This window comes from Sycon ciliatum, chromosome 3 (assembly GCF_964019385.1).
Source record: "Sycon ciliatum chromosome 3, ocSycCili1.1, whole genome shotgun sequence".
In the NCBI taxonomy this organism is placed as follows: domain Eukaryota; kingdom Metazoa; phylum Porifera; class Calcarea; order Leucosolenida; family Sycettidae; genus Sycon; species Sycon ciliatum.
Genome location: NC_088645.1, coordinates 10,779,638 through 10,805,651, shown reverse-complemented (window position 1 = coordinate 10,805,651; position 26,014 = coordinate 10,779,638). Strand labels below are relative to the sequence as shown.

Here is a 26,014-nt window from a genome sequence, read left to right as displayed (position 1 = left end):
ATAAAATACCGTACGCACGATGCTGAGATCAATTTGTGCGATATCAAATTGTTTGTGATCTACCACATCGAGCAGAACGGGATCCAAACACAAGCTTACCGACGGTTAGGCTGCCGACCTGACTGGACAAATGATCCCTGGCTTCACCAGATGCCAGAAGTCGGACACCATGTCCTTTGCCGCGACGTCCATCTCCAAAAAAGAACTCCATCTTCGTCGTGAAAAAAGGCTTGAAATACTCAATATTCAACCGAAATTCGCGGTCTCACCCTTTCTCAGATCGAATCATTTTTTGTTGTAGCAGTTGCAGGGCAGATCCCCGCCACTACATCAACAGAAGATGGCTCCAAAGCATGCCTGGAACAAGCCATATCGAGGTTGCAAGCCACCCCTCTCAGCAATTTTTTTGAAGAAATTCGAAATTTCAATGGTGGAAGATACACTATGGAAGAGAATTTCAAAAAGTATGTTTCGCGGAGCGATCGCTCAACCTACGTCATTCAAACTTTGCAGGATGGTTCAGACGTACATGCTAGGCATGGAACCACAGAAGATGATATCATAGCTGACACACAGAGTCACACACGCAGCAGATTCGTGTGCACATATATTAAATTAGTGGACGTCGTCATCTTCTTCCCGCTGATCTCAAATGTACTATGACGTGCTATTTCGCCTGACGTTCAAGTTGACGTCATTATTTATGGTGCAATGCTCCTTGCACCAGTGATTTGCAACATGTGTACGGGTGTCAACGCAGCACACGTTTCTACAGTCAACTTCGCTTATAACGACACTCGGCGGGGCATCAAAAAAGTGTCCTTATTCGCGAAGTGCCGTTATACCCGAAGTCTCATTATATGTATTACAGTTGGAAGGGACTTTGCTCTGGGCATGGAAATGCTGTCGTTATTAGCGAATTGTTGTTATATCCACAGTCGTTATAAGCGAAGTTCACTGTATTTGTACAGGCAAGGGTGCATAGTTGACTATTGGTACAGGATTACAGTCCATTCATTGGAAATTGGCCCCCTAACTTTTTGGTGTCTCCCACACATAGTTGTAGGTACTGTGTCGTGAAAACAACAGTACATCCTGCATTGTGTGACCCGTGCAATTACTCCTTGCCACATTTGAGGCCAGAAAAGTCCAAGAACAGGGAAATAGAAATTCAGCCAGGTTTTACAAAATTAGGACAGGTAGGCCATGGCAAAATGTATGGAGAAGCAGATCCCAAACCCAGATTTTTGAGATTTAAAGTGGGTTTTTGATCCTCAATTCAGCCCAAATCCCACTTTCAAAAGCCAGCCTGACAGTTTCCGATGAACGGACTGTAAATGGTCTTCGGTTCACCACACGTTCCGGACTCGTCTGATAATCCGTGTACAGTGTGAATTGCCGCCGAAGTCGCACCAACCGCTTTTTCAGTGCGCATTGCATCATAAAAATGATGTCAACCTGAAAATCTGTCAGGACAGCACCCATAGTCGAGTTGCTCACTCTTGGGGGGTTATGTACTCTTGATACTGTATCTGGTTAAGATACACAAATGCCCAATTCATGAGAAAGAACTTTGGAAGAGGAGAGAGAGAGAGAGAGAGAGAGAGAGAGAGAGAGAGAGAGAGAGAGAGAGAGAGAGAGAGAGAGAGAGAGAGAGAGAGAGAGAGAGAGAGAGAGAGAGAGAGAGAGAGAGAGAAAGAGAAAGAAAGAGAGAGGGAGAGGGAGGGAGAGGGAGGGAGGGAGAGGGAGGGAGAGGGAGGGAGGGAGAGGGAAGGAGAGAGGGGGAGGGAGCGAGAGAGAGAGAGAGAGGGGGGGGGGAGAGAGAGAGAGAGCGACAGAACAGCAGAGAAAATTTGTGAAAAGTCACAGATGTTGTACCCGGGTGCAGCAAGTATCGCGGTCGCTCGCCTTCGATGTCCCCAACTGACAAGCATGGAATGGATGTTAATGATATTCAAGGTGCATAGCTTTTGCTCCAGTGAGGGTGCCAGCAACACGGCAGAGGCAATGAGCAGTGAGCAGGCGACAGCTGAAACGCTAGCAAACTGCGCAAAAGTAAAGTTTGAAACATAGTGTCTCACATGTTTTTAGTGAGTCGAAACGACTGGTGTGTTGGAAGAACGGATGAACGTGTGTGTAGAGTGTAAGCGAATGCTTGTAGCCGTGAATAGAAATTTCAAAAACAGAAAGTGACCCCGGCCTAAAAGTCATTCGGCTGAAGGATTTTACGTTATACCAAGAGTACATAACCCCAAGAGTGTGCAACTGCCTGCACAACCTCTATGCTGTGCTGCGACGGCAGAACTTCTTATCACGTGACATGGTTCAAAAGGTTATGCTGGCAAACAGTGCAAAGTGACCACAAGAGAGTTGTACCCAAAGCTGGGCTGCGTACAACCCAGTATCTATCATGCACTAGAGTGCACGGGTTCATCACGAGATGTGAAGTTCTGCCGTCGCAGACCCCATAGCTGGAGTTGCACACTCTTGGGGTTATGTACTCTTGGTTATACCAAGAGTCCATAACCGCAAGAGTGTGCAACTGGGGTCTGGCTGCTGTAGGCCCACTGCACGGCTGAATTCCAACATTGCGCCATGCCGCTGAGGCACAGAGGACAAAGCTCCGAATTCCGCCGTGCTGGCAACCAGGGAGTAGTACAAGCGCAACGAATGTGTTTTTGACGTAACGTTGACGCGCAGACCCCCATGTACAGAGTTGCACACTTTTGGGGTTATGGGCTCTTGGTTAAAGTGAGATCTCCATGCGCATATGCCCGCATGATCAAGCGAACAGTGTGAAACCCTCAGAAAATTGGTACAATGGTGTTGCAGTTTGGGCAGGGACAATTCCTTTTCGTACACTATAGTCAGGGTCGTTATACTGACCTCCGTCGGGCCTGTAGTGAAAACTAGTGTACATTTTGCCACAGTTTAAATTAAATGGTGTGTGTGTGTGTGCGTGTGCGCACGCGTGCGTGCGGGTGTGTGTGCGTGTGCCATATGGTGCAATGGTATGTGCAGCGATTTCCAATCGAGAGGTTGCGGGTTCGATTCCCGAAGAGTATGGTTACACACGCCTTTCTTCTCCTTCTCCGACTTCTCCTGACTTTTCTTTTCTATCTCCTGGGTGGTTACCAACAGCCAGTGCATGCCAGGGTATGTGGTGTGATGTGTGAACGGAAAAAAGACTAAAAAGTAGGGATTCACTGGCCAGGAAAAGTCATTGCACAGATGTGTGGTGTAGACCAGGCTGAATAGTGGTGGTCAATTCTTCAGCCTTGCAAGCTGTTGAATGGTGCAATCCCAGCACAAGTTGCTATGGCTTCTGCTGTAGCATCGCTATCATCGCCCCCGGCGATGGGCGTCCGATGGTCAAAACGGTGTGTGCGTGTGCGTGTGCGTGTGTGTGTGTGTGTGTGCGTGTGTGTGCGTGTGTGTGTCCCATATGGTGCAGTGGTATGTGCAGCAATTTCCAATCGATAGGTTGCGGGTTCGATTCCCGACGATTATGGTCACACACGTCTTTCTTCTCTTTCTCAGACTCTTCCTGACTTTTCTTTCATTCTCCTGGGTCGTTACCAACAGCCAGTGCATGCCGGAGTATGTGGTGTGATGTGTGTGCGGGAAAAAAAGAAAGAAAAAAAATGAAAAGACCAAAAATAGGGATTCACTGGCCAGAAAAAGTCACTTCAAAATAGCTGTATGGTGTAGACCAGGCTGAATAGTGATGGTCAATTCTTCAGCCTTGCAAGCTGCTGAATGGTGCAATCCCAGCACAAGTTGCTATGGCTTCTGCCGTAGCATTGCTATCATCGCTTCCGGCGATGGGCATCAAAGGTCAAAGGTCAACGGTGTCTACTGATCCGGCCAATCTTCTTGGCTCGTTTGTCTGTTCTTGACTCCTAGAAAAGTGCAACACATACAAGTTTGACAACGGCACATTAAACTCTACACTCGCTGGTACAATTGCCGATCCAATTTGCGACAGTGGCTACTCACCGGTACCGGGCTTGTACGGAACCTGTGTGGTATACTATGGGAAACATGGTCACGTCGCAGTACATGGTTGGGCCTTGCCCAAGGGAACAATCTGCTCAAGTAAGGTTAACATTCACTGAAATTATGTTCGTGTGTCTATTAACTCAAAGAAATATGTAAAGCACGCTGCGCATTCAACACACACACACACACACACACACACACACACACACACACACACACACACACACACATACACACACGCGCACACACATGCACACACACACACACACACACACACACACACACACACACACACACACACACACACACACACACACACATACACACACACACACGCACACACGCACACACACACACACACATGCGCGCGCGCACACAGACACACAGACAGACAGACAGACAGACACACACACACACATACACACACACACACACACACACACACATACACACACACACACACACACACATACCATTCGCACAGATGAGGTTTCCTTGAACTTTTTCGTTGCCATCGTTGTGTGCGTATTGAAGGCGCAACTTGCTTTACTTATTGCGTTGATTTCAGTTTTGTCAGCACGAAAACTGTTTATCAATTTTAAAGACTCAATGTCTGTAACGAGCAAATATCACCCGACATGGTCAAATTTCCGATTTCGCTCAAGTTGGCTCCTTTTTATCCCTGAGTGGACCTTGTTCGCCCAATATGACAGTTTGGTCCTTGGATATTGGGCAAAATAATAATAAATCGACTGAAATACGCACCGAAATAAGGTACAAGAACGAGAGGTCACTGCTGCTCACAACAACGCAGTTCAGCTGAACCGACTATGTTTGCACATATATTCAAGTTTCCTAGTAATGTTTAGCCATCCAGCTTTCGATTGGCATGTTGCTGAGTCCCTCGAACAAATCGATCAATTCAGGCTGTCCGATGGTGGCCATTACGAAGGCCATCTTGAAGGGCCAGTAGCAACGGGGTTGCGTCCTGAAATTGGGGGTAGACCACCACCATAGTCTGCTATAACATGTCCCCAAGCGCCAACAAATGGTCTTGAATAGCGTTATTAACTAAAAGTCACTTGGGGGAAATAATCAAATTTCGAACTCTCCAACGACCACGCACGAGCCGAATCCAGCCTCGTAGCGGCAAAGCACACACAGATCGTCTCCATACACCTTTTCGTTACGCTACCAGCACTGAGATATCATGGGCATAATCCCTTCCCTCGCAGAAACACGAATGAAGCCGCTACGAAGCGTCACTTGCTGAACAACAGCCCACCATGACGAGAAAGAAGAACTGCTCCACAACAACAAATCAGCAAGGACTGCAACAGCAGTACAAGATGGCCCAGATTGGTCCAGAACGATCTCTTGTGCTGGGCAGCTAGTGCACGTGAGTTTCACATGCTTGCCACACTCACATCAAAAATTCAAAATTTCTCCCAGGTTTCTCTGAGCCCATGTTCTTCCTGTGCATGCTCGGTTACATCATGCATTTTCAGGTACCGGAGGGCCGCGGCTTTTCCCCAAAGAGAACTTTTTACAATCAATTCTTGATTTTCCAACTGCAATGCATACCTGAAATCTTTGAATGCCCACCTGCTGTTTTGATTATCTACTTGTACGACGAGGTATCGATGCACACGTGAAACTCGCGTGCACTGGCTGCCCTGTACAAGAGAATAACTCATCACGCACGTATAGAAATGAGCATAGGCCACTGTACAAACAGCTATAACTTGGGTCTCCCTTCTTCAAATTCAACATATCACGGCTCATTGGAAAGCTTTGAACCCAGCCAACGATGTATCATTCGATAAAGAGCGAAGTAAAATACTCAAGCGCCGAAGCTTGAAGCTTGGGAAATGGGTGCAGTTGAAATGTCAAGCATGTGACTGACGCACTTCATGCTTAAGTTGACGAGGTGTTTGATTACGGGGATTTCCCCGGGGAACAGCCCATGTGTGACATACACCAAACTGAGCGCTAGAACAGCCTGATTCTGCTGGTGTTTTAATCGTCGCTGTACGTTGAGTGTGGGCAGCAAATCGAAAGAAATTGTCGCTGAGTGTAGAATAGCACTACAAAGGCGCATGGGAGCGGCTTTCGAAGTGTTTATAGGCCGTTCTCCTGTGCCTACAGAGCGGTGAGCACCATAAATTGACAGGGTAGATCCTCATGTTTCCATAGAGCCTAAAGGCCGATTCATACTTCATGTTGCGTACGGGAAATGCATCGCGAAAAAGTGGATCTGAGCTCAAGAATTTCGCGTACGGGAAACCCATTGTGCGACGGTCGCACGATGGGTTTCCCGTACGCGAGATGAAGACTAAGTAACGGAGTTTCATCATTTTAAGCCTGATTCATAGTCTTCGACACAAACGGGAAAAGTCTGATGAAAAAACTGACTGTCACCACCAGAACTCGAACCAGGGTGAGTGAAATGGCGATATTTTTAGTGCCCAATGTGAACATTGCGTGTAGTGCCAGCGTGCGTGCTGGTCAACAGTGTATTAAGTGACCTGGCACTGAAAGGGTTAATTTTGTACACATATCTACTACTATCGAGAAAAGGACCAATAAGTTACTAGTTATGACTAACCGTCCACCAAGGTAACGAGACAGTGCGACAACAGGGCACACGACTGACAAGGATATTGGGACATTCGACGACCTGGCACCTAGTTCCAACACATCTGCAAACCGCAAACCAACTACCTTCCAACTTGGAAGGCTCAGGTGCGGAAAGTTCCAACGAGGGGAAGGGATGCGCCACGAAGATGTGCACGAGCTATGTCCCTCGGCAACAAAGAATGTCGAACATTACGGGATGATGATGACAAGACTAGTAAGACCAGTGCCGGGACAAGCCGGTCTAACTACAATTCCAACTAGGATGTGGAGCGTTACGGAATAGAGAGGTTAAGTTACACGTTTTTTGCTCTTTTTCAAAACGCGGTGCAAATCTCACGTTACGTATAATTTTTAGAGGTTAAGCTACACGTGCGACGTGACGTGAAATTTTGCCTGGCAGGATTCGGATTTAGTTTGCACAAATATCAAATCTTCCAACAAACTTGATAAATCTCGATAAAATTCCGGAAACTCACACAAATTCGGTCGTGATAACCAAGCGAAACTTCCAAAAACTCACGTCATGAACTTGCGTGCGGGACAGTCAACTCACGTAAAACACGTCAAATTTTACGTGAGTTTTTTCACTTTTTGACGTAAAAGTGCACGTACGTAAGACTTTTACGTGAAACTTAACCTCTCTAATGATGTTGACCATGATGATGACAAGACTACTGGAAATGAAACTAGCTTCTCTCTTGTGAATGCGTAGCCAAAATCCGTGTCTCAGTCTCCGTGTAAGATTTTGGCTGTGTTTATCCTTCTCTTCTCGATAGAGTAGAAAGAAAAGGTGTTGGTTGTGGCAGCGGTGTTGTTTCTAGTTTATGGTTTCGGTTGGGGTGGTTTGGATGTTGGTTATGTGGTTGTTGTTGGTGGTGCTGGTGGCCATGGCTGACTCTCCAAGGCATGGCAATCCTGTTCTCTGTGAGCATTCTCACAGATTTGTCACATGACACAAAGTACACGAGTACACAGGTTTGTCACATGACACAAAGTACACGAGTAGTACACAGGTTTGTCACATGACACAAAGTACACAGGTGTGTCACATGACACAAAGTACACGAGTTGTACACAGCGCCAAGGCAGTGCCAGGCCCGCTTACCCTGGTGTCGGGACAGAATTTCTATGTTGACGTTATTTTCTCATGGTGCAATGCCAGGGGCAGATCCAGGGGAGGGGGTTCACAGAATCCCCTAAAGTTCGCAAATGTTCTATTGGAAACTATAAGTATGCCTGTACATGTACATATAGCAGCTATTCAGTTTTGGTTGATTGTAGAGGTCTCTGGATCTGAATCTCTGAATGTTCCTCACACCAATGGTTTATGACGCTTGTAAGAGGTGTCAACCACAACACACGTGCTTCCTTGCACTAGCCAATACCGCAAAAGCCATTATTCTAACTCTGGCGCATATCTAACGATTTCCCAAAAATTGACCGGTTTACGTGTACCAAAGGTAACGATTCTCATCCATTCTCAACGCTCAATAGGACAGTATAGGTATCGATTTCTGTACAACGATTACTATTTTAGCGACAGATTTCTCCTTGTTAACTCGTTAGAATTAGCACTTCGTTATCTATATATGAGCCAGCACAAGCGAAAAGGGACCTTATCCGTTTTTTGGGCATTTTGAGTTAGCAACGGATTCTTGTAGCCAGAGAACGTATGAATCAGATAAAAAAAAACGAATGAAAATCCATCAACATATAGCAAAGTTACGGACGTTTAAATCAACACTGTTTTCACCAAAACATCGCACATATTCACGAATAATCTTTGAAATGCGTAAATTGCAATAATTTGGCCATAGAAGCCTTACAGAAGCCTTCGAGTCAGCAGCAGAAGGGCTGGAGGATACAGTATACACACACTACTGGGCAGTTGGCATAAGTTTCACTGTGATTGAATTTATAGTGCCAAGCGTGACGTCTGATGGGCCATCACGTCCTTCCGTACCACGCAGGCACGCCGCATTTTAGATCTAACAACAAGAATAATAGAATGTTCTGAGGCATGTAGCTTTGACACAGCACCAGACTCTAGCAATTATCAGGCTCAAAACGTGTGTTGCACTACGCAAGTTTGTCATTCCTCCGGCACAGGCGGACACAGCTCATCCTTGTAAGGGTCTGCCACAAACGGCCGGATATCCTTGAACAGGTACTTCTGGCGTTCTTGTGACAGACCTGCTGGGGGCAACACTTGGGGAAGGCCTGCTGCTCTCACCTGCTCAGGTGTGGTCTTCAACAGCTGAACATGGTCAGTCAGCTGATGCATGCAGTCGTCTTCTGCTCCTCACTCCCAGCCGCCATCACGTTGCGCCGCAAGTCCTCGCACACCGGGCAAACATCCATGCGAGCCGTCATGAACTTAATATGCGGCAATGTCTGGTGCCAGATGGAGCGGAACGTCGACAAGGATACAGACTTCTTACCCTCCTTGTGGCAGCAGTCGCAGAAGTCTGCATGCACGGACTTGTACGTTTGTGACGCTAGAAGGAAGATAGGTGGCGTGTCGTCTCTGCCACGGAGTGGCGCAGGATGTGGAATTCCAAACACTTCCGCGTGCCGAGTGATGTACTCCACGCAGTACTTCACACCAGCAAACTCCAGGACATTGTGTGGCCGTTTGCCTGTGTTGCCGTGCACTAGTGGCACAAGCCCATTCTTCTCCAGGTGGCTTCTGTACCGTTTCAGCCTCTTGCTAGACAGTGCGTACACGTGACGGAATGCACCCACACAAACAGTCAGTCCTTGGAATTTGTAGGTAAAACGCTCCCTCTTGCGCTTCTCTCCACTCTCAAAAACTGTTTCAGGATTACTCAAAGCTTCAAGAAGGCCCAGGACCACCAGCTCACTCTCGTGCGACTCCATTTCTCTCATGTTCAGGATCGACGTCTCGATGTCAGCTGGGTCAAATTGCTGCAAGCAATTTTTTGAACATCCGCAGTTCTCTTTTTGACGAACAGTGTCGTCCTCCTCTGCCGGCGCAACGGTCACTTCACAAGCTGCTGCGGAGCTAGCCTGCGGAGGTTTGGGCTCTGCCTTTCCGACAAACAGCTCTGCTGCTGCGTCGACATCCACTCGCTGCTGAAGAAAGTGCCGCCGTCGTCAGGTTGAACCGAACTTCACTGGCGTCTGACTCGTCTTCCTCACCAAAAACTTCAGCCTCATCTCTTCCAGGAGAGATTTCAGCGCTTCGTTCACGGTGAAACATTTACGAAGGCTCATAGTGAACAGCTACGCCGACCAAAGGACTTAGCAGAAAGCGAAGACGGCAAGACAACTGCGCTGAAACTGTGAAAGCAACTCTTTGTCTTTCCGCTCGCGCGTGCGATTTTATTCAGCGGAGGTGTCGACGTTTCACCTGGTCACGGTCGATCGATTTTGATCGCCGATCGGTGGTACGTGGGTCGATTTAGCCAGGGTTTTCTTCTACAGGAGCTGCAGGATACTGGCTCTCCAATACAAAGAATGACTGAGCTCCAAAGAAGTCGCGTATCGCCAAAAAACGAACAGTTTCAAGTTCGATCCGAACGTGACAGCTGAGAATCAGCTGATTCACTTCAAGTGCGGTTTTCTCAAAATCACGTGCAGCAGGATAAGGTCCCTTTTCGCTTGCGCCGGCTCATATGGCTTTTACAGTATAGGATCAAGTTACGGATTTGTCCATCCACCCCAGGTCTAGGATATGGCTTATTTTATTTTTACCACTTGCAATGAATCACAAGAAATGGCGGCAACTTGAAATTCTCTAAACGTACTGCACTTAGCTTTAGAGCTGCGCACTTTTCCGGGTTATGTAGTCTCGATATTAAAGGATGATCCTGACACAAGTGGACATAATTTTCTTTTTCTGCAGAACTTCTCGGCACTGTTAAATACAGAGATGGTAAGGTCACTCTGATGAGCATAATACTCGGCATCTGCCTGTCTTTCTGTCTGTCTGTCGGTCGGTCGGTCGGTTTGTCTGTCTGCATAATACTCGGCATCTGTCTGTCTGTCTGTCTGTCCGCCTGTCTGTCAAACAGCTGCAGTTTCTGTCCATGCAAAACCCGAAAAGTCCTCGATGAGGATACTTAGCCTTTATCATCCTGAACACTCAAGGAATTAGCAGAATCAGCGAAGCGGACATTGGACGTAGTCATGAACAAAAATAAAAGATGGATAAAAAGTTGGATAAAAGGTTTCCGAACACGCTTTCTAGAGACATTCATCAGGAAAAATACGTCTCAATACTGAAATCTAGGAATGAACAAGGATATAATACGTGGAAGAGTACGAAATGCAGTATGTGAAAGAAAATAGGAGAAAAAGAAGGTGAAGTGTGAAACTAATAACAGAGGTGGGGAGATGAGAAATAATAACAATGTGAGACTCAGAGAGGGTGAAGTGTAAGGAGTACGCGCATGGGTATGTGGGTAGGTGTATGTCCGTGTGTGTGTGAAGGCTAAGAGAATAGTCTCAGTTTAGTGACATTTTCTGCTTATTGCCTTATCAAGGTTATTGTCTCCGTGCCGCTTATTCGTATAACTCAAGGAATTGTCCTTTCATTACGAAACTTCCATGCAAGTCTATTTTGGTTGTGTCACCGACTTGTCTAACCCAGCTATCCCTGGTCCAAATTAGAAAGTATTTTGACACGTCGGTGACAAGGTATGTTACCATATGGGAACAAGATCATGGGCGCATAAAAATAGCCAACTTGGACGATACTATCGCGAGTGATTGGATTCAACAAAGCGACTCTGGAAACCAAATTGATTGGCGAGAAAACACTTCCCAGTGCTGGACGACATCCCTTGTGCCAAAATAGCCAAACGCATTGTTCTGGGTTCATATACATGTACATGTAGGAACAATGAATGACAAAAAGGTACTAGCGACCAGCCTTGTACTACCGATCGCTTCGCCAGGCACGGACGGTCTCACATGCAAAATTCACTGTGACTAGCGACTACCTGCTGAACGCGACCAGCGACCGCCTTTTCTTGTCCCAAAGACGATTTTTGACCCGTAACTAGTGACCGCGACGTAGGAAATCAAATGTTGCTCGAAGCTCCTTCTAAAAATTTTGATGATTTTCCGTGGTCCCGAAAGGAATCTTTCGATACCACAGCTGAAGAAATGAACGCAGGTCATTTTGACTGTGGAGTGGGTGTGGACTGCACTACACCTGTCAGAATTTCAAGCGATGTCAAGAATAGACATGATAGGGAACGCGCATCGAAAGCGCTCTCTGATCAATGTTATACTACTCGGAGGAGAAACAAAGACTGAGCGGCTCTGTCACCCCCGTCATACAGACGAATTGACAACAGCATCAAGGAATCTAGAAACAAAGCAGCACCGCAAGGTCCTGTTGCTGAAGGATCGCGTTCAAGCAATCGAGAAGTCGCAACAAGGACAGTCGGTATGATTGATCGCATGAACAAATTTGAAGCCCAGCGCAAAACGAAACTTCCACAGGGAACGTTTGATTCCTGGCTTCAGAAGTAGGAGCTGAATTTGATGTCCGCAAAAAAATTAATCTTCTCTCTCTGTGTCTCTCTCTATCTCTCTCCGTCTTTCTCTCCAAGTGTTGTTTGACCTGAAATAAGAATGACATTGCGCAAGTCTTGGGGAATTGTTTTAGCTGCATTTTGATATACATATCATATAATGGGATCCATATATGTTCGCGCGGTGCAAACCTCTAACTAACTCATAACTTGTGAGATTTTTGTCCGTCAATATTTTTTGTATATTCATCCTTGTGACCACAGGAGACAATGGTAACAAAACATTCGGTGAGTATCTTTTCGATGGTTACAGTTTTACCCACCGCAGGTATTTTTGTCAGTGTTTTATGCATCTGCCTGTGTTTTAGCAGTGCTTTTTTTCTATCGGTGTTTTGCGTATTTGGCTCTGTGTTGCGTATCTTTTCAATGGTTTACGTTACGGGGTTTTACTCCACAGGACTCTACTTTTGAAATGCACAATAGGACCAGGTCATGCCTGGACTTACAGTCCATTTCAAAAGCATTGACAATCCTGGTGAATGCCCGGGGAGTTTGCTGTCTTTCCGCTTGTAGTGCCCGGGAAAACTCGCTGTGAGCGCGAAGAAATATTCCGCGCGAAAGCATGGAAGATTACAACTCGCGCACGCAGGTACATGCACGTCTGGTTTACAACAAATAACTAACTTCTTGCTCGTATCGATGTAGAGGACAAGTCGAAACCGTGGTAAATGTTGAAGCGCGGCATGAGTCCCAATTTGTTTCGTGACCAAATCGTTTCTTTGAGCTGCGTCCCTGCGAGTGCGCGATGCAATTTACTCTCACCATCTGACGAAAAGGACATAGACACGGACTCATTCTCCAGGTGCTAGGCCATGACTTGACAAAAACATCGATCCGTGTGACTTCGGCGACATTTTGAGAAAAGCAGACGCCTGTGGAAGCTGATAGGAGACGTCGCCGACTCCTAAATTTATATAAATTGACGATCGTGAAATACTAAAATAATTCTCAACAAGAAGTCAATCGATCGATGTGTCTGTATTCAACTCGTAGATACAGCGCAATGACTTCTGCTCACTCACCCAGTTTCAGTGTTGTGTGTATGATCACATGACGCGAGCCAGTCAAGTGTCAGTCAGTCGGCAGGAAGCGCGAACTCCAACTACAACATTCAACAAGTCGTTTGGAGCAGCCACCTTCGACTTGACGCACCAAAATAACGACGAAAAAAGTTCGAGTTGAAGATAGGATGGGATTCGAACCCACAACTTCATGGTCAGCAGACAGCATTCATACCCACAAGGTCAAAGAGGCTAAGATATAATTATTGTGTTTTTGTTTTGATGAAAATCGCTACTGGCTTCCTGGGCAACGTCTGAACCAGGGTAAAAGGCCAGAAACCTGGCCGAAATCCTTAACTCCTTAACGGCTGGTCCAGTTGTTCCGAAACCTTCACAGAACAATTGGCCATGCCCTAACAAGCCCTTCTATGTACAGTCAAACCGCTTTAGGATGAACATCGAGGGACCGATGATATTTGTTCGCAATAACGGGAGTTCTTCTTATCCATTACGTTTTACCCAGTGAATACACAGGGTCTTATCCAATACAGTTACGAATACTAGTTCTTCTTAGGCAAACATTTGTCTTACGCGTGTTCTTCCTAACCAGGTTTCACTCTACTTAGTTTTCTGATTTTCCCTTATCTTCATACTTTTTAAGACCAAAACCTGATTGTCAATGTTTTTGAACTGGACTGTAGAGCAGGTAGTGTAGGAGTAGTGCTGGACACGGACGGCCGGCTTTTCGGGTGGCCCTGCTCTGTGGTGTGTACAGCCAGGCGTAGCAGTTGTTTCCTTTACACGTAACTCGCAGCGGGAAAGGCTGGACCGATGGAAGATGTGTAAGCCGCGTGCCTGTGGTTTGTAAAACAAATTACTGGAAAATACAGTAAAAAAAAAGTTCAGCACGCTATGCAGACATGCATAGCAAAAGAAAATGCCTGTGCGCACCAATTTTCACATGGGTCCTGCCCGGGAATCTCTATTTTATTTTGATCTCGCCTAAAATACTATTCTTTTCCAGAATTGCAATTTTCGTGTTCCGCTCATCAGTGGAGGATAGAGAACTGAGGTACTCATGAGCTGAATATTTAGTAACTGGTGGTGTTAGTGGACAGCCTACGGTATAGCGTAGCTTGTAGTTCCTTGGTCCTTTCTCTTTTGTACTATGCATCAGTGGAGAATTTATCAATACTTTCCGCGAAGAGTGTGATAAAACCAGCATGAACGAGTTGAACGTTGATATCCTGCTCATTTTGTTCTATTTTCGTATTTTTCTGTTTGGCGCGCATGAGCAGTGCTGAAACCGAGACCCCTGGTCGGTCTACCTGCTTGTACAGCACCGCTTCGGCTGCCATTCCTATGTGTATCTCTGTGCGTTTTTGCCGGCGTTTGCACCGTGATGGTTTGTGGTTATCTTGTAAAAAAAATTAATAAAGTGGCACAGAAAAATTTAGTTTCGGAATATACTTTCACAGAAAACAACATCGGGTGTTATGGTGCTTGGTGATGTCTGCATCCTTTTCATACTCTTTACACCTACTGTAGTATCTCGTGTTAAAGCCTGTCTCAAATAGAAGCCGTGTAGTGAATGGGCGCCTGATTTTCAAGGTGCACTCTCCCGGCACACGAGCATGGTTTTACCGTTGGCATGCATAGAAATACCTGTCATGTTACATAACCTGCAAACTTTCCCCGGAAGAGTCATATAAGCTGCCGCGGCTTTGATACACGACTTCACGGCGTATTAAACCAAGGCATATTAGTACTTTTAACGCAAAAATGCGAAAGGACCACTGAGTTACTAGATATGATTAATCTCCTTGTGATGTAACTCTCACTATATTTTGTCCGCAACCCATCGGGAGAATAATTTTTTTTTAAACAGCATTGACGACGACAACGGCAACATCAACAAAATTGGCACACTCAATTCGAGACACAGGTGCTATGAAACTTGGTAGCAGGGAAGGGTGACTATAGGTCCGATGTACTGCAGGGCAGGGGAAAGGCGTGTGCAGAGTGCTACTGCCCAAGAGTCTATGATGCGTACATGCTTGCTAACACGGCCAATGCTCTCGACTTGTTTGTGCTTTCTCCGCTATGCTAGTTCAATGCAACAAATACAACTTCACGGGTGGCCACTATGTTGCTGCGGGGGCTAATCAGTCAGTTCTTCCAGTGTGTGAAAACAAATATATACGTGCTGACAGACATATTGCAACCTGTGTCCACAATAGCCACAAAAACCCCGGCGCTGGTTGGTTTGTACCAGAAGGACTTCCGTGCATCCGTAAGCAAACTTACTAATCTCTCATCATCAGTGTGTGCTGCGTTCATCATCAGGTGTTCATCACCCCCTTCCCCGCAAACTTTCAAGTAGAAAGTCTCCTGGTTCGATCCGACCATGATCAGGGTGTTTTCTTCCATTTACTGTAAAACCGGAAAGTTTACCAACCAAAATTTTTTAACATTGGTGACCCCACTGAAAGTACGACAATTTTTACTCACCTTCGTATAACATCCACTTTCGCTTGTATCTCTGCCAAACATTCACCGATTTTTACAAACTTGCCACTGCTGGAAAGGTATTTCCAAGGCCAAGACGAAGCGACTAATACCACACTTAAGACAGCTACCTGCACGGCCTCTGCTCTTCGTGGCCTAGAATGCCGCTCAAAACAGCAGCCGTGCGCGAATAGCTCCAGCAAAGTTCAAACAGCCGCCATTCCATTCTCCTTCATCACATCGACTTCAAACAAACTACAGCGGAAAGCTTGTTTCAAGTGCAACATTTTGGTGTGCTGCATGCTTGAGTACGAGGTAGCACTCCGGGGAAAACTCCTGCCAAGTGCAGTGTGAAAATTTGAATTTTTCGATCAGAGCGAATGTTTCAGTTCTCCTCGGACCTCGAGTCTCACCAAGGCGGCATCGTACCTTGTAGAGTCTTCGGATAACTTTGAAGTGATAGCCAAGATTCCTCTTGAAATGTAGATGTTTCGTTTATGAAAATGGGTGAAGGAACACCAGAGATATAATTTTTTTAGTGCCACTGTATCGATCGATGGGGTCCCAAAGGGTCGTTTTTGTAATTGTGGCATGATAACGTGCAGAACATTTAAAGGGGAAGTTAAGCCTAAAATCAAAATTTCACCAGTTGTAGTATTCTGGGTGCTGAGTCGAATGGTCTTGGTCCGAGGAAGCTGAGATGCCCCCTTCCTCCTTTATTCCCAATCGAACTCGCGAACTTCTACCGAAACTGGGTGACTGCGCCCTACTAGATGGGGATTTGTTTGTAAAATGTCGCTAAAAGCGCCATTTCGTTCTTACAAAAGCACGGATGACTGCGATTGGAACATATTTTGTAGTCTTTTGGACGCTGAGTCGACTGGTTTTGGTCCGAGAATGCTGCGTGCCCAAGTCACCTGGTCACCGCGCCAACAGGCGACAACTTTCACACCAAGGTTCAACTCGAGTTCAACTCGAGTGACAGGACTGCACCTCAAAAAGGTCAAACAGGCTGTAAGTTGTACCCTGCGGGCACGGTGACCAGGTGACTGGTGTCTGCAGGAGCACAAGACCGTTTGTTCAACCATGTTCGATTCGGAATAAAGGAGGAACGCTGCATCGCCGCCTTTTCGGACCAAAACCAGTCGACTCAGAATCCAAAAGACTACAACATATGAGCCAATCGCGGTCATCCGTGCTTTTATAAGAACGAAATTGCGCTTTTAGTGACATTTTGCATACAAATCCCCATCTAGTAGGGCACAGTCACCCAGTTTCGGTGGAAGTGCGCGAGTTTGATTGGGAATAAAGGAGGAAGGGAGCGTCTCAGCTTCCTCGGTCCAAGACCATTCGACTCAGCGCCTCGAAGACTACAACTGGTGAAGATTTGATTTTAGGCTTAACTTCCTCTTTAACGATGACTACGTGGCCAGCCATCGGGCAGCGAGGTTTCCATATGTACTTTGGTACGTTTTACCGTGTGGCAGAACCTCGCTAATGTATACGGGCAGCAGCGGTACAGGCCGAGAACTTGATGCGGCCGAAACGGGTTTTAGGCTCTAGCCCTGGGAGGCCAAAATTTGAATGAGCCGAAAATTTGTAGGCTTACAGTATCATCTGCACGTCTGCACAATAAAAACTACACATCCATACTAAGGCCATGTCAAATATATTGATTGTTTATCGTCAGCTTTTCCTAAGAAATTGGGGCGGAAGGGAGGTTTTTCATTTTCTTTTCTTATTCTGCATGTAGATGTTTATGTGTGGTTGTAGGGTAGGTGTTCGCAACCCCAGGCATGCCTTTTTCTTCGTTATATTTTAAGCCATTTGGCACAGAACGATGAGGTAAATCCATGTGATGCAGATGAATCGTTAGCCATGAATAACATCTTGCAAGACAATTTTGAGGATTCTCATAAGGAAAAGTGCAACAACCAACGTAGAAAATGAAGAAAATCAGGCAGCTGATAACCAGTTTCACTTCTCAAGCACGTCACAATTAATATATTTGTATTTGTATTTGTATATTTTTTATTTAAAGGATTCCCCGGAGGCCGTTTATGCCTATCGATGGAGTCTCCATTCTGTACAGTTAGGATGAGAACATGAAATGTTCTCATCCTAAGCAAGTAGAGAAGGAGAAATAACACGACGAATAGGACAACTGTCTCCATTCTCCCCTGTACAAGGCCCTTCATTACTTTAATCGCTTGCCCACCCAGCTTCGTGAAATCCCTTCTCGTACTCTCTTCAAATCCTAGATATCCCTGCTGTTGCACAACTCTGTATGCTCAAGTAGCGACTACCACTGCCCGTACACTGAAGTAATCATTAACCCCCAGGCTCTGCCCACCCAATTCTTCCTCACTCTTTCTCCTTTCTTACACTATTATCTCTTATTGGCCACTGGCTATCGTGAGAATAAATATTTGAAACTGGAAGTGAGCAAATCAATGAGGAAAACAAGGAATATCAGTGAATACCTTTGCAGTGAAATTGAAACTTAGCCATACTAGTATGCAGTTCTCTTTTAAACTCAGCAATATTTATGAGGGAGGTTATGGTAGGGGGCAGACAGTTCCTCAGAGTGCCTGCCTGAAACTAAGTTATGCTTCATTCTGTGGACTTGACCTTTGAAAATCTACGGTCATGCTGATTAGAGGCCGTAGACTGCAGTACATACAGCGTATTTACCAGTACTAAATAAATTAACCCTTTACCGGCAAGTTACTTTTGTATGTGAAATCCATAACATTTAGATGGATGCCAATAACTCACAACGAGGCCACATTTTGTATGTGCAAGTTATGTTTTATTGGAAGTCTAGTACAGTAAGTATCGTTTATAAAGTGACCGGATATAATGATATTTACTGTACTACTTCTTGACCATGGAAAAAATTATTTTCTCATACCACACACATACGCTGCTAAATTGGCACCTCTACGTCTAAACACGGAAATTGTACACATGCAAATCGTCAGAGTTCCGACATCGACATGATACTACCAAAACAAGTCGACTTCGGAGCGGAAACAAATGCCATAGCCAACACAAACTTCATTGGCCATGCTTCGCTCGCAAAAGAGAGCAGCATCGCCCCAGAATCGCTGTCGGAAAGCTCCGGACGGTCGCACGCACGCCGCGCTGCGCTGCCGTCACTCAGGTACGGAGAAAGTCGATGGCCTAAATTCCGTCTCTGGGAGACTGTCGACACGGGGATCGCTCTCCATGGCTTCCCCACCATAAGCACCATCAGCTTCTTCCAGGTACATCACGACGACATCGTCTTCAGCGGCTGGCGCTCCCCATATTTGCGTGAGAATTTACTTGGCGTGCGCCACGCTCCGTAATTTGAAATTCGCTTGCATCGGCGGCTGGAACGAAGTATTTATCTATCTGTCGTCGGTCACAGAGCGAAGGACTGCTAGGTCCTCGTCGGAGAAGTCATCCGAGGACGATAGGAACTCACTGCGCAAGAGAAAATGCACCTGACGATGTTTTGACGGAGGGGGACGGCATTGTCGGGGCGCACGTATTTCCGTAAGTTTTCGATCGCGCAGTTCTCAATGAAATCAAATGGGACACGCGTGGATCTCTTCAGCTACCGATAGGATCATACCTTGGCTGTGTGAGGGCCACGGGAAATCGCCGTGGGCTGATGCTTCCCGTCACGCCAGGCATGGTTTTGCATGCATGTCGAATGCGTCAACGTTGACGCATTCAAGTATGGGGCTGCCGGTAAAGGGTTAAATAGTTTGGCCAGGAGGGTGAAAATTCGGGGCGGACCCGAACGATAAACAATCAATTTTCTTAACTTGGCTAAAGGGAAATGTGCATCTCTTTTTTTTTTGCAGCACTCAAAGGCAACACCACCACACCTCGCGATGACAGTAAGATCACTTTTACTAAAACACCAAGTCTGTCTGTCTGTCTGTATCTCCCTCTCTCCCTTTCTCCCTCCTTCTCCCTCTCTTCCTCCTTCTCTCTCTCACTTTCTCTTTCTCTCTCTCTCTCTCTCTCTCCCTCTCTCCATCCCTCTCTCTCTCTCTCTCTCTCTCTCTCTCTCTCTCTCTCTCTCTCTCTCTCTCTCTCTCTCTCTCTCTCTCTCTCTCTCTCTCTCTCTCTCTCCCCCCCTCTCTCTCTCTCCCTCTCTCTCCCTCCCCCCCTCTCTCTCTCTCTCTCTCTCTCTCTCTCTCTCTCTCTCTCTCTCTCTCTCTCTCTCTCTCTCTCTCTCTCTCTCTCTCTCTCTCTCTCTCTCTCTCTCTCTCTCTCTCTCTCTCTCTCTCTCTCTCTCTCTCTCTCTCTCTCTCTCTCTCTCTCTCTCTCCCTCCCCCTCCCTCCCTCCCCCTCCCTCCCTCTCCCTCCCTCCCTCCCTCCCTCCCTCCCTCCCTCCCTCCCTCCCTCCCTCCCTCCCTCCCTCCCTCCCTCCCTCCCTCCCTCTCTCTCTCTCTCTCTCTCTCTCTCTCTCTCTCTCTCTCTCTCTCTCTCTCTCTCTCTCTCTCTCTCTCTCTCTCTCTCTCTCTCTCCTCTCTCTCCTCTCTCTCGTATCACACTCCTGGCCAAGGGGGAGGTGTCTGATGATCCTTCGAAATTCCGACCGATTGCTCTAGCAAACACGTCCGGGAAGATCTTTTTCACCTTAGTTGCAAAGCGCCTCTTGAAACATATGCTAGGCAATAGGTTCTTCGATGGTGACAACCAGAAAGGATTTATGCCTGCAAAGGCTGGGTGCTTAGAGCATACATCACTTTGTTATGAGGCGATGCGTGATGCAAAGACGGCAAAACGCCAAATTTGCATTGCGTGGATAGATTTGAAGAATGCATTTGGTTCAATGCGCCACAATCTGATACAGTATGCTCTAACCCACTACAGCCTTCCTTTGCAATTCAGGAAATTAATTTTTTCCTACTACGACGGTCTTTGCGCTTTCGTCGTACAACCACACACTCCCACCTTTAATTACAACATTGGTGTTTTCCAGGGGTGCCACTTGTCCCCGGTCCTTTTCAATATTTGTTTCCAGCTTCTGCTGGACTCACTTGCAGCCCCTGAATTAAGTTGCCTCTCCTATGATTTTAAATCTGCCCCTTTGCAAGTGTCCCAAACAGCTTTTGCTGATGACTTAGGCCTCTATAGCAAATCTAGTGCAGGTTGTCAAAAACTCATTGCGGTCACGGAGGACTTTCTCTCGTGGACCCAATGTATGCAGGCGGCGCCGCACAAATGCAAAAGCAGTGCAGCAAAGCTTGTAGATGGAGGGTACAAACCTTACGATCCCTGCCTGACGATGTCAGGGAGGAAGATCGCTTTCATTGACACTGCAGAGTTCAAGTTCCTGGGGCGAAGGCTGCATGCTGATTGCTCTGAGCAGACCCAGCGGGAAGACATCCGTCAACTCACTGTATCTCTCATGCAAAAAGTAGATGGCTCTTGGCTTCAAGACCATCACAAGCTATGGCTTTACCACCATCTTGTAGTGCCCAAGCTTTCTTGGTCTTTCCAGGTTCTTGAACTCACACAAGGTTTTGTACGTGAACTGCACTTTATGTGTTTACCATTTCTGAAGAAATGGTCAGGCCTACCTCGATGCGCAAACTCTGCCATTCTTTTTATTGGCAGTCGCAAACGCTTTGGCTTATGCCTCCACTACCTTCCTACGGTGTGGAAAAAGTGCCAGTCCATCAAATGGCACATTCTTCGATCGAGTGGGGACGCGCGCATGAGGGCGCTGTACACTCTGCGTCGGAGTAAGGATGCGAAGCTGACAAAGCGATATGCGGCGACAATAGAGCTGGAGTGTGCAGAGGCATCAGTAGGTTCAGGGACTCTCCGTCCACCGTCATCTTCAAGTCATCGTGCAGGGTTGGGTGCTCGTGCTCCGAAGCAGCATTCCAAACCCCCGAGGAAGGATCTCCTTCAAACATTTGAGGAGATCAACGCGCAGGAGCAGATTTTGAGGCTGAAGACTCTTCAGGTGCAAGGCAAGTGGTTGGAGTGGACATCGGTGATGTGGCAGGACCTCTCGTGGAAATCCCTTTTGTACGGTGGTACTGGTAAGGATTTGAAATTTCTTCTCGCATCAACCCTCGACATGCTACCTTCTCCGACGAACCTACGCCGTTGGGGAAACACCGTAGTGGATCCGTACTGTAGTTTGTGCCGTGCCTGGGCCTGTACTACGCGCCACGTGCTTGGCGCTTGTCGCGTAGCGCTGGACCAGGGACGTTACAACTGGAGGCACGACAACGTACTCGGGGTCATCGTCAGGAACATGCGTGAGGAGATTCGAATCCGCACTGCTGCAAACACCGTACAAACCGAAAATTCAAATGAGCTTGACTTCATCTCGTTTTGCAAGGCGGGAGAGAAGCCAGTTCGCGTTCAGCCCAGATGGAAGTTGGTTACGACTGATCTCCTGTCAGCGGCCTCAGACTGGAAACTTCTTGTCGACTCAGTTAGTGCAAAGATTTCTTTCCCTAGCTGTGTTGCACTTACCACCCTAAGACCAGATATAGTTCTGTACTCTACGAGTCGTAGGATTGTATTCTGGATGGAGTTGACAGTTTGTGCTGAGGACAGATTCAGTGTCAGTAACTCGCGGAAGGACAGGCGGTATGCGGATCTGGCCGATCAATGCCGAGCAAACGGGTGGCAGGTCGTTTCTTTTTCGGTTGAGGTAGGTGTGCGTGGTTTCATCCCGGACTCTCTTCGGTGGGCTCTGAAAGCGCTTGGGTTTTCTAATCGAAGAATAAAATTTATTTGTAATTTGTGCAGTAAGACGTCTCTGCGAAGCAGCCACATCATCTGGTTGCGACGTCAACAAAAACACTGGTCGGAAGATCCACTTTTCTGAGGTACTGTATGTGGGGCTCCGTTTATTGAGGTGCGTTGAAATTTATTCTCTTTATCTTATTATTTCTTTTCTATAATTTCCCCATATGAGTTCCTATCAGTTGCTGTGAACACCTTGAGTGGAGAGCGCTTGCTCGAGCGTTGAACCGGGTTCTTAATCCACAATACCCAGTTCGCAAGGCTGGGCGGGGTTGTGAGCAGGCTTTCATTTCATCTTTTCTTATTATTTCTTATTATTTCTGCTTTTCATCTCATTACAAAAATTCTGCGCTTTTTCTCCATCTGCGCATAAAATCTAGACTGACAACCTGCTTGTTAAATCATGCACCTGCTTTCAGGCGTAAAAACCCTGTTGTAGAGGTCTCAGTCCTCATTTGTTAGACTTACCTGTCTTTATAAATGTAACTTACTCTCTCTCTCTCTCTCTCTCTCTCTCTCTCTCTCTCTCTCTCACTCGAGCACCAACAGCTAGAGGCGTGAGAACCGTCAGTTGCAGGGGTGGTGTAGGTAATCCGTAATGGTTGTGCAGTCTGTGGGTGCGTCCTGGGTCGGCCTCGCTTCGGTCTTTGCTGTTGTGCGCTAGGTGGCAGTGTTGTGTGTTGTTTGATGCATGCGTTCACCGGGTGTTTACAGTCCTACCAGCATACCGACTAACACACTGCCGCCGGCATTCAAAGTTATAATACTGTATAAGACGACTTAGGTGGTGGGTTAACAGGACATCTTTTAGCACCGTGACCGCACACCAGGGTGTAAATACAGGCACGGAGTGTACTGCGTAGTATGTTCGACGAACAATGGATTTAACTGCACTACAAACGTTAATCGACTCCAGCCCTTTCCATGGCAAACACAGAATAGACAGGACAGTGAGCAGGACCAATCAACGGGACTTCGCTAGCGTGTTCGACCGACAAAAACTTCTGCAACAAAAACTCCGTGCAACCATTCTTCACGAAAACTGAGCGGGGAAATCAAGTTCCTCTTGTAACTTGCCGGACGAACATATACGCTTCAAACGATCTACAAGGATATCATCTTTAATAGAGAGTACCATGACCATTGCCCGGCTTTGATACACGACATTATGCTATTCTATGCCCCACACCTGTCACTACGAGTACATGGAAGTACAATTATGCCCATGTATGTACATCATGTTCGTAAGCCAATCCAATTATGCCACGCATGTATGCCACCTGGCTCTAAAGCCCACCCAGCTTTAACGCCCGCTGTTGCTTGCACCGTGGGGGGGGGGGGGGGGGGGCGGTCGCTTATACCAGCTTGTGATGCACTGTAAGGCAGGAGAAAGTCGTGTGCATAGTGATACCGGCCAAGAGTCTGGGATTGGTGTAAGGTTGCTAACAGTGATGCAAAGGAATATTCGCATATTCGCAATATTCTAGAATACCGACACCAGAAACCAGAAACCAGAAAGAATATTCAAAAGCAGGCAGTGCCATTTGAACACTCTATTACCCAAACATTTGTGCTGCGTTGCTGTAATATGCAGCTCCGACCATGATCTTCTCTGTAGTATTGCGGATGAGAGGGAAGAAATTATGTTATGAGAACTGTGAAGCTGCTTATTCTCTGGTCAAATTTGCTCTTTCACCAGTGGATATTTACTATGCACGTGATCTGTAAACAACATGACTGTTGCATCTGATTGAGTGACTGTTGCATCTGATTGAGTGAAGTGACTGAGCCGCTTCAGAAGAATATAGAATATTCGTTCGGTCGCCAACGCAATATTCGAGGGAATATCCGTTCGAAGAAGACACCATTTCTTGCATCAGTGCTTGCTAATCTGGCAAATGCTCTCCACTTCTTTGTGCTTTCTCAGCGCCTACACCACAATGCCTTGAGTACAGTATTCCGGGTGGCAAATATCTAACTTCAAATTCAAATGCCAATAAGGCGCGGTACTCAACATGTGATACAGGGTATACCAACCATCCGGGAATATCGGCAGTGTGCACTACATTAAAGGACGATGATTACGCCAAATTCGGTTGGCTGCTCCCAGATATATCATCGTGCTTACGTAAGTCAGGACAACGTACCTGTGTTTTTTATTATTATTCCCGACTGTGTATGTTTTACTGCCTCATAATGCCGATCCTTCTATACAATTGCGGATTGTGGACTCTGTCCAAATTGCTGAACGACAAACTGGACAAATGGCAACGGAGGAAGCTACGCGTACTGCTGCAGATTGTCTACCCGCAACGCATCACCAATAACAACTTATACACAGAAACAAAACAATCTCCAGTTAGTGCCACATGCCGGCGACGCATGCTGCTGTGGTTTGGCCATGTGGTGCGAGAGGGTCCGGAATCCGCCTCGTTCCAAGCACTGGAGCTATCAATCAACACAAACGACATAAAAAAACCCGTGGCCGTCCGCCATTGCGGTAGATAGATACGATTCGGCACGACCTGAAGGCAGCGGATCTCTCCGTGGAGAGCGCTCTCCAAGCTGCAGGAGATAGCCTAACTTGGCTTGACACTGTTGACAGATGCGTCGACTCTGCTCCTGTCTTACAGGTTCAGGGAAGATGCGAGCTGTTTATTATTATTATTATTATTATTATTAAATAGTGGTTGCGACTTCGGCGATGATTTGTAAGAAAGGGTTTGCTCCCCACACCGGAGCTCACGCTATTCCGCCGACTTTACTTGACACTTGACTGACTCACGACTGCCATCCAGAACACACGAGAAGTCCATCGAACCTTCGACTCGGCAAACCTGCAAGAATGCACCACTCCCTGCTCAATACACAGTGTTTCGGGGAATTCACCCCTCATCAGTTGAGCTTGAGTAGGCTGAGGAAGATTGTGCCTGAAGAGCACCACTTATATAGCACCACTTATATAGCACCACTTACATTGTCTCTGTAAGTTTGTATCCCTGGTGATGTTTGTGCCTGAAGAGCACTATATAAGTGGTGCTCTTCAGGCACAATCTTCCTCAGCCTACTCAAGCTCAACTGATGAGGGGTGAATTCCCCGAAACACTGTGTATTGAGCAGGGAGTTGTGCTTTCTTGCAGGTTTGCCGAGTCGAAGGTTCGATGGACTTCTCGTGTGTTCTGGATGGCAGTCGTGAGTCAGTCAAGTGTCAAGTAAAGTCGGCGGAATAGCGCGAGCTCCGGTGTGGGGAGCAAACCCTTTATTATTATTATTTTTTTAATTTTTTATTATTAATATTATTATTATTATGGGAAAGAAGCCTCTTGTCCGGGCCAATAACACCAAAAAAGCAGATAGATGTGAGCTCAAAAATGTAACGAAAAATAGCAAATAGAATCAAAACTCACGATGGAATCAAACTCACGATGGAATCAAACTCATGATGGAAACTACAACCCAATGAGTTGGAAAACCAAACACAGAATTAGATATTGGGAATAGAGTCAGACACAACAACAA

The 26,014-nt window shown here is 46.6% G+C and overlaps 2 protein-coding genes across 2 annotated transcripts in view; both read left to right on the top strand.

Annotated features, from left to right (window-relative positions):
* Positions 1-25,528, top strand: part of LOC135812841 (uncharacterized) — a 36,944-nt gene extending 11,416 nt beyond the window's left edge. Inside the window, exons 6-12 of the mRNA XM_065326056.1 lie at positions 3,907-4,098; positions 10,511-10,540; positions 12,414-12,437; positions 15,321-15,503; positions 19,576-19,611; positions 24,423-24,901; positions 25,517-25,528. Coding sequence (XP_065182128.1) covers positions 3,907-4,098; positions 10,511-10,540; positions 12,414-12,437; positions 15,321-15,503; positions 19,576-19,611; positions 24,423-24,901; positions 25,517-25,528 — 956 coding nt within the window. The remainder of the gene's footprint in view (positions 1-3,906; positions 4,099-10,510; positions 10,541-12,413; positions 12,438-15,320; positions 15,504-19,575; positions 19,612-24,422; positions 24,902-25,516) is intronic.
* On the top strand, positions 20,689-23,026 carry LOC135812457 (uncharacterized). Its single transcript, XM_065325816.1, has 2 exons — positions 20,689-22,400; positions 22,499-23,026. The coding sequence occupies exons 1-2, from the start codon at positions 20,928-20,930 to the stop codon at positions 22,499-22,501; spliced, it is 1,476 nt and encodes a 491-aa protein (XP_065181888.1). The 5' UTR covers positions 20,689-20,927; the 3' UTR covers positions 22,502-23,026.
* Positions 25,529-26,014: the final 486 nt, after the last annotated feature.

Coding starts and splice junctions, on each gene's coding strand:
- LOC135812457 (XM_065325816.1), top strand. CDS start 20,928: ATGCAGGCGGCGCCGCACAAATGCAAAAGCAGTGCAGCAAAGCTTGTA.